The 12629-nt window shown below is 42.1% G+C and overlaps 1 protein-coding gene across 1 annotated transcript in view; it reads right to left on the bottom strand.

The window, feature by feature from the left end:
- Nucleotides 1–5043: 5043 nt before the first annotated feature.
- LOC136764020 (cytosolic phospholipase A2 gamma) overlaps nucleotides 5044–12629 on the bottom strand; it is a 59203-nt gene continuing 51617 nt past the window's right edge. Inside the window, exon 17 of the mRNA XM_066717851.1 lies at nucleotides 5044–6138. Coding sequence (XP_066573948.1) covers nucleotides 5978–6138 — 161 coding nt within the window. The 3' untranslated portion in view covers nucleotides 5044–5977. The remainder of the gene's footprint in view (nucleotides 6139–12629) is intronic.

Genomic DNA, 12629 nt, shown 5'->3' with positions numbered 1-12629 from the left:
CATTAAGGTTTCGAGGCTGACGTTTGGCAACTCGAACCTCCAGCACCCTCCACAGATCTTCTATGGGATTAAGGTCTGGAGACTGGCTAGGCCACTCCAGGACCTTAATGTGCTTCTTCTTGAGCCACTCCTTTGTTGCCTTGGCTGTGTGTTTTGGGTCATTGTCATGCTGGAATACCCATCCGCGACCCATTTTCAATGCCCTGGCTGAGGGAAGGAGGTTCTCACCCAAGATTTGATGGTACATGGCCCCGTCCATCGTCCCTTTGATGCGGTGCAGTTGTCCTGTCCCCTTAGCAGAAAAACACCCCCAAAGCATAATGTTTCCACCTCCATGTTTGACGGTGGGGATGGTGTTCTTGGGGTCATTCCTCCTCCTCCAAACACGGCGAGTTGAGTTGATGCCAAAGAGCTCGATTTTGGTCTCATCTGACTACAACACTTTCACCCAGTTCTCCTCTGAATCATTCAGATGTGCATTGGCAAACTTCAGACGGGCCTGTACATGTGCTTTCTTGAGCAGGGGGACCTTGTGGGCACTGCAGGATTTCAGTCCTTCACGGCGTAGTGTTACCAATTGTTTTCTTGGTGAGTATGGTCCCAGCTGCCTTGAGATCATTAACAAGATCCTCCCGTGTAGTTCTGGGCTGATTCCTCACCGTTCTCATGATCATTGAAACTCCACGAGGTGAGATCTTGCATGGAGCCCCAGACCGAGGGAGACTGACAGTTATTTTGTGTTTCTTCCATTTGCGAATAATCACACCAACTTTTGTCACCTTCTCACCAAGCTGCTTGGTCTTGTAGCCCATTCCAGCCTTGTTAAGGTCTACAATCTTGTCCCTGACATCATTGGACAGTTCTTTGGTCTTGGCCAAAGAGAGTGCTCCTAATCTCAGCTCGTTACCTGTATAAAAGACACCTGGGAGCCAGAAATCTTGCTGATTGATAGGGGATCAAATCCTTATTTCCCTCATTAACATGCAAATCAATTTATAACTTTTTTGAAATGTGTTTTTCTGGATTTTGTTGTTGTTATTCTGTCTCTCACTGTTAAAATACACCTACCATTAAAATTATAGACTGATCATTTCTTTGTCAGTGGGCAAACATACAAAATCAGCAGGGGATCAAATACTTTTTTCCCTCACTGTATAACTAAATATCTGCTTATATTGGATTGTCCGTGGTGCATCTCTGATACCTGCCGAACCTGCATGGGGAAAAGGGTGACAGTGGGATTCCCCTCCTCAACTCAATTTGGGGTGTGACACATTAATGCAGAAAACGCGCTTTTCAAATCTACAGTGCCCTACACTAATACAAAATAATTAGCATCATGATCAAACAGTAACTGATCAAGGCATTGATCCAGAGACTTGGGTTTGCAATGAGATCAATATTGAATTCTAAAAAGTTAGATACTTGCTGAGCCAAACAGGACAGGTAGAAGAGAGATCAGGTGCAAATCTGCTAATCCAATAATATTATTATCTAAATAATATGAATGATGTGTAGAAAATCACGTGTTTCAGGAATCAACACAATTATAATTCTTTCACAATGATTATTGTTATTACAAAACCCAGATTGTATATATTATATTCAGTAGGCTATAGCCTACTGGATAAACTGCATGTCAGGCGGTTGGAGGAGAAAGCATTTATAACTTATTAATTTTGAGGTGTTTACAGCTGAAACGCACTATATGTATTTAATTCAAATATTTATTAACATGTAGGAATGGATATGAGGGAGAAAATCACATATACAGAGATATTTAATTTTAAATTGCAAAAGTCACACAGCGGCTATGGTGGTTCTAGTGTTAAACAGTTTTTAATGTTATTGCCTGCTCCTTTTATCTGACCTATTCCAATCAGCCATAACATTATGACCACCTGCCTAATATTGTGTAGGTCCCCCTTTTGCCACCAAAACAGCCCTGACCCGTCGAGGCATGGACTCCACTAGACCTCTGAAGGTGTGCTGTGGTATCTGGCACCAAGACGTTAGCAGCAGATCCTTTAAGTCCTGTACGTTGCGAGGTGGGGCCTCCATGGATCGGACTTGTTTGTCCAGCACATCCCACAGTTACTCGATTTGATTGAGATCTGGGGAGTTTGGAGGCCAAAGTCAACACCTTGAACTCGCGATTCATCAGACCAGGCCACGTTCTTCCATTGCTCCGTGGTCCAGTCCTTCTTTGGACCACTTTTGATAGGTACTGACCACTGCAGGCCAGGAACACCCCACAAGAGCTGCAGTTTTGGAGATGCTCTGACCCAGTCATCTAGCCATCACAATTTTGCCCTTGTCAAAGTCGCTCAGATTCTTACGCTTGCCCATTTTTCCTGTTTCTAACACATCAACTTTGAGGACAAAATGTTCACTTGCTGCCTAATATATCCCACCCACTGACAGGTGCCATGATAATGAGATTACCAGTGTTATTCACTTCACCTGTCAGTGGCTGCTGATTTTCTTAATTAGCAGCCGGTGTCCTGTTCAGCCAACGGGGTGCTGGTCCAGGACGTGACATTAAAATGGTTTCAAGAAGGAAATGTGTTGATGGTCTCTTTGTGTGTTGATGTTTAGTTGTGTAGCGTAACCCCCAATTAAGAAGGTTGCCCACTCGGGTTCATAACTAAACCACTACCACCAAAGGTAGCAGGGTAGCGTGAATGGTAAACCATATAACTACACTCACCTAAAGGATTATTAGGAACACCTGTTCAATTTCTCATTAATGCCATTATCTAACCAACCAATCACATGGCAGTTGCTTCAATGCATTTAGGGGTGTGGTCCTGGTCAAGACAATCTCCTGAACTCCAAACTGAATGTCTGAATGGGAAAGAAAGGTGATTTAAGCAATTTTGAGCGTGGCATGGTTGTTGGTGCCAGACGGGCCGGTCTGAGTATTTCACAGTTACTGGGATTTTCACGCACAACCATTTCTAGGGTTTACAAAGAATGGTGTGAAAAGGGAAAAACATCCAGTATGCGGCAGTCCTGTGGGCGAAAATGCCTTGTTAATGCTAAAGGTCAGAGGAGAATGGGCCGACTGATTCAAGCTGATAGAAGAGCAACTTTGACTGAAATAACCACTCGTTACAACCGAGGTATGCAGCAAAGCATTTGTGAAGCCACAACACGTACAACCTTGAGGCAGATGGGCTACAACAGCAGAAGACCCCACCGGGTACCACTCATCTCCACTACAAATAGGAAAAAGAGGCTACAATTTGCACAAGCTCGCCAAAATTGGACAGTTGAAGACTGGAAAAATGTTGCCTGGTCTGATGAGTCTCGATTTCTGTTGAGACATTCAGATGGTAGAGTCAGAATTTGGCGTAAACAGAATGAGAACATGGATCCATCATGCCTTGTTACCACTGTGCAGGCTGGTGGTGGTGGTGTAATGGTGTGGGGGATGTTTTCTTGGCACACTTTAGGCCCCTTAGTGCCAATTGGGCATCGTTTAAATGCCACGGCCTACCTGAGCATTGTTTCTGACCATGTCCATCCCTTTATGACCACCATGTACCCATCCCCTGATGGCTACTTCCAGCAGGATAATGCACCATGTCACAAAGGTCCAATCATTTCAAATTGGTTTCTTGAACATGACAATGAGTTCACTGTACTAAACTGGCCCCCACAGTCACCAGATCTCAACCCAATAGAGCATCTTTGGGATGTGGTGGAACGGGAGCTTCGTGCCCTGGATGTGCATCCCACAAATCTCCATCAACTGCAAGATGCTATCCTATCAATATGGGCCAACATTTCTAAAGAATGCTTTCAGCACCTTGTTGAATCAATGCCACGTAGAATTAAGGCAGTTCTGAAGGTGAAAGGGGGTCAAACACAGTATTAGTATGGTGTTCCTAATAATCCTTTAGGTGAGTGTATTTAGCAGCCTTTATCTCAGTAGGAAAGATACTAGCAGCATAAATCAGATCACAACAGCTCCCCCTATATGCAGTACCACAGGGTCTTCAAAATATAACCCCATAAATATAGAACTTAATCCACACAATGCAAAACTCCCATCCATCCATCCATCCATCCATCCATCCATTTTCGAAACCGCTTATCCTGGTGAGGGTCACGGGGACACCAGAGCCGAAGCAAAACTCCCATATACAACTCAAATAAAATGCACACAATAGTAAGTGATAATGATAAATATAACATGAACAATAAGATATACAATAAAAATAGTATTAAACCATTATATAGGTTAGGTACTAATCAGTCTTAATTGCTATATGACTTTGGAAAATCGTTGATGTGTATTTCTTTACAATATACATTTGTATAGTATAATATAGAATTAAGGGGGGGGGGGGTAGAGAAGTTAATTTAAAATAATTGGGTTTATCAGGATACAACTTTAAAACAGCAGGGATAAGAGGGAGGACACTGCACAGACAGGAGGTCTTAAAAGTTTTAGTTAGGTTTTACTTATAAATAATATTATTCCTGTACAGCTGTTATTCCAGAACAGTGGCAATAGGGTGGAGTGTAGCAATAGTGTAAAGTAGTGGTTAGGGCTCTGGACTCTGGAGTGGAGGGTTCCCAGGTGGGGGCACTGCTGTTGTACCCTTGAGCAAGGTACTTTACCTAGATTGGTCCAGTAAATGCCCAGCTGTATAAATAGATACAAATGTAAAATAATGTGATATGTTGTAACAATTTTAAGTCACCCTGGATAAGGGTGTCTGGTAAGAAATTGAGTAAAAATAATTAATGCCCTGTCTGGATTGTGATTGTAAATAAACCTTGTAATCCTTCTCAGTGCCATCCTTCTGTTTACACAGTGCACATTTAATAAACTTGTAGATTAACTCAGTTTACAAAGAGTTTGCAGGTTTTGTAAACCTTTAATTTAATGCAGTGTAGGTGGTCTTGTATATTGTAAGGAGAGACTAATGTAAAGATAATTTAAAATCTCTGGAGGCAGATTTTCTAGCTGAGCAAGACACAAAATCTTAACCTTGTTAATGAGTTCCAAAAAGCAAACATCAGAGTCTGTTGTCAAGCATCAAGGAATATTTTATTATGAAGGCTTCCGAAGGGATAGGATACAACACAGAGGGCAATCCTCATACTGTATCTCCATCCCTAAAGCCTCACAGTAAGCCTAAATACGCAAGGAAAGCAGAAATACAGAAGCAGGAGAGAGGTTCAAGTTAGTAAAGACATTTGAGAATCTGTGAACAATTAGCTCCTGAATGGCAAGTAGCAGACAGTATTGGTCTGAGTCAAAACTAAAATACCAAAGAGCCAAATAAAAAAAAAAAAATCTGCACCACACACACTTTGGGATATTTCATGAAACCATGATTGTTGTAATACTGCGGAAACAAAAATAAGAGTTGGCATTTAATTACACAATAACCATTTCAATAATTATAGGCATGACTTGAGGCCAGGAAATATGCTTCAGAGGTGTAAGTTTTCCATACAGTTCTGGACAGTCAATGCTATGCCTGAGCTTATGTCAAAAGCTCTACTTGAGGCATAATCACAGGATTGTGTTTTGTGTTCACTGCTGACATACACATTATTTTGAGTTGAGGCCAAATTACTGTGCAAAATACCATTCTGCTGTGGATTCGTAGCAATAAAGGGACAAATTAATCAAATCTAAAAGATCAAAGGTGGATTTCACAGAAATTCTCTAACAATAATGAAGAGCTTCCATTAGCTTTCTTTACTAGCAAACACTACATGGCAGATGTACTATAATGCATTATATAGTCAAATGAAGCAAGTTATTGTTTCTTGTTTAAGTGCTTTAAATGCAGAATATTAAGCTGCAGAATGTTAAGCAGAATGTTAAGCTAAAGGAACCATAAAATCTGAAAAAGTGAAATATAGAATTGCAATATAGAACAGCTTTGGACCTATTAACAAAGCTGGTGATGCCTTTTGTGTGTAGATTTCACTAGGGAAGCTACTTCTTTCATTGGGCCTTAACAGCTTTCTTTATCTCAGCGATGATCTTGTCTTGGTTGTTGCGAACGTTTTTCTTAGAAGCTGCTAGGAGACCTTGTATCTCCTCTTCGGTGAAGGATGTCTTAGTTGTGCCATAAATCTTCCACATTTCCTTGATCTTTTCTGCATCTGAGAGAGGAGAAAATGAAAGAGGAGGTGGTTAGAGGAGTCCTTTTGTGTTTTGAAGCCCAAGACACTTTTGCTAGATAAGCAAATCATCATATTAAATTCATTTTCATTGGATTTTTTCTCTAGATGGGTAAAGTGAAACACCTGACGTAATACATTCGCCTCACTTCATTGAGACCTTCTGCAACTGGAGATATGGAGTGAGGCAGTCTATTAAACTATTAAATAAGGAACCATCACCCTACTCTTTCTCAACTTTTCTATACTGGTAGAAAAGAGGTTTTCCTGATAATTACATTTAACCATATGTAAAAATACAGGTTAACTACCTTTGACTATTGACATATTTGATACTGTTATTATTATATATTTTGTCAGTTCAATTTATGTTGAAACTGTGTTAAAACACTCCTGCAAGGTTATAATGGAAGATATAGAAATATAATTTTGTATTTGTCTGATATGGCAATGGCTACCCATTTATATGTTTAGGATTTTACTACTGTGACTTGAGTAAAGTTCCTTGATCAATTAAAGAGCAGTGTCTTGAATCTGAACTACTGATCCCCTTGTTATAACTTCAAAGCCTTAATCACTGATCAATACCTCTACTTTTAACACTTTTGTTTATTTTTTGAAGACATTATTTCTTCCAGTTCAAAGAATCGAAGTGAGGGGGCCTTTCGCCTCCAAGATAAACATACAAATGGTTTACCTGCAATTAGAATGTTTTGGATTATACTGTATCAAAAAAAAAATCTATTGGATACAGGTTAATTAAGAAGCATAAGAAAGTTTACAAATGAGAAGAGGCCATTCGACCCATCATGCTTGTTTGGTGTCCATTAATTAAGTGATCCAAGGATCACGCCCAGTCTATTTTTGAACGTTCCCAAATCGTCAGCTTCAACCACATTGCTTGGGGAGTTTGTTCCAGATTGTGACAACTCTCTGTGTGAAGATGTGTCTCCTGTTTTCTGTCTTCCCCCCTTCAAACTTGGAGTAAGTCTGGTTGCTCTCCTCTGAACTGCCTCTAGAGCAGCGATATCTTTCTTGAAGTGTGGAGCCCAGAACTGTCCACAGTATCCAGATGAGCTCTAACTAGTGCATTGTACAGTCTGAACATTACTGCCCTTGTTCTCAATTCTACACTTCTGAGAATATACCCTAACATCCTGTTTGCCTTTTTTATTGCTTCCCCACATCGTTTGGATGGAGAAAGTGAGGAGTCCACATAAACTCCTAGGTCTTTCTCATGTGTTACTTCATCTAGTTCTATTCCTCCCATAGTGTAATTATATAGACATTTTTGTTACCTGCATGTATTACCTTGCACTTGTCCACATTGAACTTCATTTGCCAGATGTCCGCCCACAACTGAATGTTATCTAAGTCCCTCTGAATAGCCTGTGCTGCCGAGATTGTATCTGCTGAGCCACCTATTTTAGTATCATCTGCACATTTGACAAGTTTGCTAACTATCCCAGAGTCCAGATCATTAATATAGATTAGTAAAAGCAAAGGCCACCACGGAGCGCAGGAACCAACTGATGCACCACACTCGGAACACAGGAGCAGTTGACGCCTGCTGATTAGTCCAGCTAACGCAGGGCAACATTAGCTCTAATGTGTTGACAAATGAACTATGTACACAGCAGAAGATGAGAGCTCGCTCAAGTGCTTACTGCTGAGGACAGCAGCAGCGTTCTCTTGCTCTATGGCACACAGCCAGAGCGTGCCACAGACCTGCTGACCAAGGAACTATATACACAGTGAGGCAGCGAGAACAGCTGGAATGCCATCAGCTGGGAACAGTTATCTTGTTTACACATTATATACACATAGCGGGATACAGGCCAGACGCATGCACCACCGCAACACTATTCAATAATGAACAAACTATATACAGGGCTGCCTCGTAAGGCAACGTACCTGGAGGCCGCATGACAGACCCTGGGAACATATCAACAGGGCTGTCAGCAAGACCAGGAGCAGCTTGCGTGGGTGCTCAACTAGAAGGCATAGTCTGGTGGAAGGGAAGACACGGTTCAAATAACTCCATCCAGGATGCACTTAACAGGGGCAGACTGGGAAGGGAAAGCTACTGAGGCTCAACTGAAGCCAACACCGGGTTCTCAATGGAAGGGACCAGTCCCATCACATCCAACCTGTAGAACCGGACAAATGTAAGCGGTGAATCCCAAGCTGCAGCCACACAGATGTCTGCCAAGGGGGCATCTTGAAAAAGGGCGTACGATGTGGCAACGCCTCATGTCGAGTGGGCCACCAGGTGATCAGGCACCGGGGTCCTGGGTGGACTCGTAGGCCATGGTAATAGTGTCCACAATCCAATGCGAGAGGCATAGCTTTGAAAACGCCTGGCCCTGTGTCTGCGCTCTATAGGACACAAACAGTTGTTCCAAGTGCCTAATGTCCTTAGTGCATTCCAAATAGCACCTGAGGGCCCGCACAGGGCAGAGCTGGTGAAGCCGACTCTCCTGCTCCGCGTACAGACCCAGTGACAGGTGGTCCTCCTCCCAGGTGGCCTGTCTGCTGCCCAATCCGGAGATGGGGCAGACAGACTCCCCTCAGACTTCAGTGGCGCGGTGTGGGCCCGTCAGTGGAACATCATGGTGTGGGGGGGTCGGGACCTGTTGCACTGCATGTGCTGCGTGTGCTGCGTGTGCTGCCTGCACCGCCAGCAGAGTGCAGATTTGGTCCATCCTGCTGTTCTAAGCATGAGCGGACCTCCAACGCCAATAGCACGGCGGGGAGGAGGCTAGCGATGACTCAGAAGAGGGGGAGGGAGGCCGTGGGCGTCGCTCCACCACTCTTCCCTGTTGCTCATGTGCTTGCGCAGTGGCGGGCGCAGCCATAACGGCACACACTGCAGGCACGTCAGGCACGTCAGGCAGGGAGGGCGAAGCTGCTGTGGGGGAAGCAGCTGCCGTAGCAGAAGTGGGCGCGGGGGACACGGCTGTCTCCGAAGCTGCGTGTCTGGAGGAGGTGACGGAGGGGCTCAGAGAGAGGTGGAGGTCCACAGCCACCGAGCCCCTAACGTCACTCGTTGGAATGGTAGATTGCTGGGTGCAGTGGCAGTTGCAGTGGCGTCCAGGAAGAGGCCGGGGCTCTGGGCGCGCCGTAGCGGACCCAGAAACCGGGGTCAGACAGACGGGGCAGAGGACCTCCCCACTCCAGGCGAGCAAGGTGCGTCGGCTGCAAGCGGCGCAATGGCGGGGACGAGAGGAGCTCATCGCCTAGCACACATGCACTGGAACCAAGAAACGTGCAGCGGGGGCGCACTGTCACTATCCAACTTGGTATCCAGCAGCTCTTGGGTTGTCAGTGTGATTCTTAGGAATAATTCTGAGCTGTTTTATGAAACAGTTTGAGTCATTGAGGCAGTGCTGCTGGGGTTTGGGGTATTGTATATATATATATATATATATATATATATTAATATATATTTTTTTATTGTTATTCATGTCTTCCACATGCCTTATGGCACAGTCCAAATGACTTTCTCCATGCCATTCTTCTATATAGCTCATATATGTTTTAAATGTGCTCTGGGGGATGTTAAAAGTTTGGGATATTTTTTATATATGTCTGTTGCTTTTCCAGAACTTTGACTTGGAATTGTTTTGAAAGTTCGGACTTACTCTGGGGGCTTCCTGAAACTGGTATGAGATCATGTGAACACTTTAATTGCAAACAGGTGGACTCTATTAAACTAATTATGTGACTTCTGAAGCCAATTGGCTCTACCATAGTTGATTATATGATTGCTAATATATGGCCAGATATTCAAACTTCATGCAATTTCCTCACAAAATAAAATGCAATTTGCCCCCAAAAATTGCGATATTCTAACATGGCACAAATCTTTTCGTGACATTTTATTCCTGGGCCTCGCAAACCCGCCTGTGCACTCTACAGTGTGCTACTATTCCCACTGTTTGAGCTAGCTTTACATAGTTTTAGGATTAATCTGATGCATACACCTGGCAAATGTAAGACAAGCAAGGTAAATTAACTCATTGATATCCAGTTAGAGAGGATCATTAATCAAATTCAGACAACCTAAATGTAAGAAATCAATAATACATTGTTATTATTAATAATACAAATATGCCAAACATACACAATTTGCTTAAGGTTCTTATTACCCTTCCAATGACTACATGCACTGTTGTGCAACTCTTTTCCAGCATCAACCATATGAAGACAGCAGGTAGGGGCTCCATGCTCACAGGGCGCCTGAACTCACTGTGTCTGTTGACATTCGAGAGGGACCTTATGGACAGCTTAAATTATGATAAGGTTATAGGCATTTTTGAAACAAAGCCTCGCTTTAGTAGCAATTATTAGGACTAGTACATTTGGGTTTGGAACGGATATGTTCTCTTAATTCATAGGCTACTACTAAAATATCCATATATTCAGGAACTGCTGAAAATGGTTAACACTACCCATTTAAGTGAGGTTTTCAAAATTTCAAAATTAATTAGTTCATTTTCTACATGGCATTATGATTCATGTTATAAGTAATTGCCATTACCTAATGTCCACATATTGCATAAACCATTAAGAGAATTGAGTGAATTAAAACAATGTTTAACCTGTAGCATAATAAATCATTTGTTTGAAATAAATATTAAAACTGTTGTAATTCAGTTTTCATTTTATTGTTTTTGAATGGCATAGTGTTTTAAAACCATGTGTATTCAATGCTGCCTATTGCCTTCACTTATGTACTTTGAGCCCTTAATTTGTTGCACACAAAAAAGCAGGTCAATTATCAGTATAGCAAAATTCTGATAGCAATAAATATTAGATTGATTTTGCAGCCCTAGGTTAATTTTTAAAAAATATATAGGTTTCCGTTATTGCGTGTCAGTGGTCCAGGGACCTTAGGTTTTGTTTCGTCTTTTGTTGCCCATCAATGATTTTGTCCTGCCCAGTCAATATTCAAATCCTCTGGTTTCATATACAAAAATAAACAGAAGATAGTGTGCACATATTTTAAATATCAAACCATATACAGTAGTAAACTCTATAATCAAAATATATAAGTAATTAATTAAAGCTTTTTTAGAAGCCATATGGATTCAGAATGTCTAGCACACAACTTATGTTAGTCAAAATTATATTAAATGGGAATAATTTATATATGTAAAACATTTTAAAAATATTTTACTCTACGTTTTTCAATTCACACAGATGTGTGACTTCTGTTTTGCCAGTGCATTTGCAATGGAAAGCCATTGCAATTCTCCATCTGTATCAACACTGCAGACACACTCTTATGAAATATTGTCAGTGAGCGGTAACTTGCTTACTGTATAAAACCCAATTACGGATGGTAACCTGAGCGAATGTAATAATATTCAAGGATTAAAACTGTGTACAGTATTAAAGTTGCAGATATTTTAATAATTTCTCTCTTGCAAAACATTCTCAGTGAGTGATTAGGTTGTTTAATTCAATTCTTGGGACCACTTGCAACACCACCACAACCCATGTAAATTTAACTGGAGAACGAAATGCAGTATAGCTAAATGACTGTACATTTCCTTCCTCTGTCAAAACTGCTACCAGTTGTAGTAAACTGCATTGATAAATACATACCGCATGCTAAAGTTAATGCACAAAACAAATTAAAACGCTGTTTTATTATTTAATTCTGATAAGTGGAGATCTAATATACCTCACAGTTATAGTTGCGCTATGCTGTTCACAATCACGTCCGGGTCCTTGAGCGGCAGCGCGGGAGTACGAGTAGGGACCCAATGAAATGTGTTTGCAGGCGAGAAGAGAAGGGACGCCTCGTGGACCACTCAGTAATGGTGCACTCACAGATGTGCAAGTAACCCATGCCATGGGCACTGACACACCCCCATACCATGACAGATGCTGGCTTTTGGACCTGACGCTGATAACAGCTTCGATGGTCCTTTTCCTCTTTGGCCCAGAGAACACGATGGCTGTTTTGTCCAAAAACTATTTGAAATGTTGACTCATCGGAGCACAAAACATGATTCCACTGTGCTACTGTACATCTCAGATGAGACCGAGCCCAGAGAAGTCAGCAGCGCTTCTGGACAGTGTTGATGTGTGGCATCTGCTTTGCATAGTAAAGCCTTAACTTGCATCTTTGGATGAAGCAGCGAATGGTGTTGACTGACAAAGGTTTACCAAAGTATTCCCAAGCCCATGTCAGGATATCCATTACAGACTCATTACGGTTTTTAAGACAGTGACGTCTGAGGGATTGGAGTTCACGCACATTCAGAAGTGGTTTTCGTCCTTGCCCTTTACACACCGAAATTTGACCAGATTCCTTGAATCTTTTAATTATATTGTGCACTGCAGAAGGTGAAATGCCAAAATCCTACCGATTTGTCTTGGGGAATGTTATTCTCAAAGTGTTGGATTATTCGCTGACGCATCTGTTGGCAGATTGGCGAGCCTCGACCCATCCTTGCTCT

This window comes from Amia ocellicauda, chromosome 12, assembly GCF_036373705.1.
Source record: "Amia ocellicauda isolate fAmiCal2 chromosome 12, fAmiCal2.hap1, whole genome shotgun sequence".
Taxonomy (NCBI): Eukaryota; Metazoa; Chordata; class Actinopteri; order Amiiformes; family Amiidae; genus Amia; species Amia ocellicauda.
Note: the sequence above shows the minus strand (reverse complement) of the source record. Positions and strands in the feature narration are given on the sequence as shown.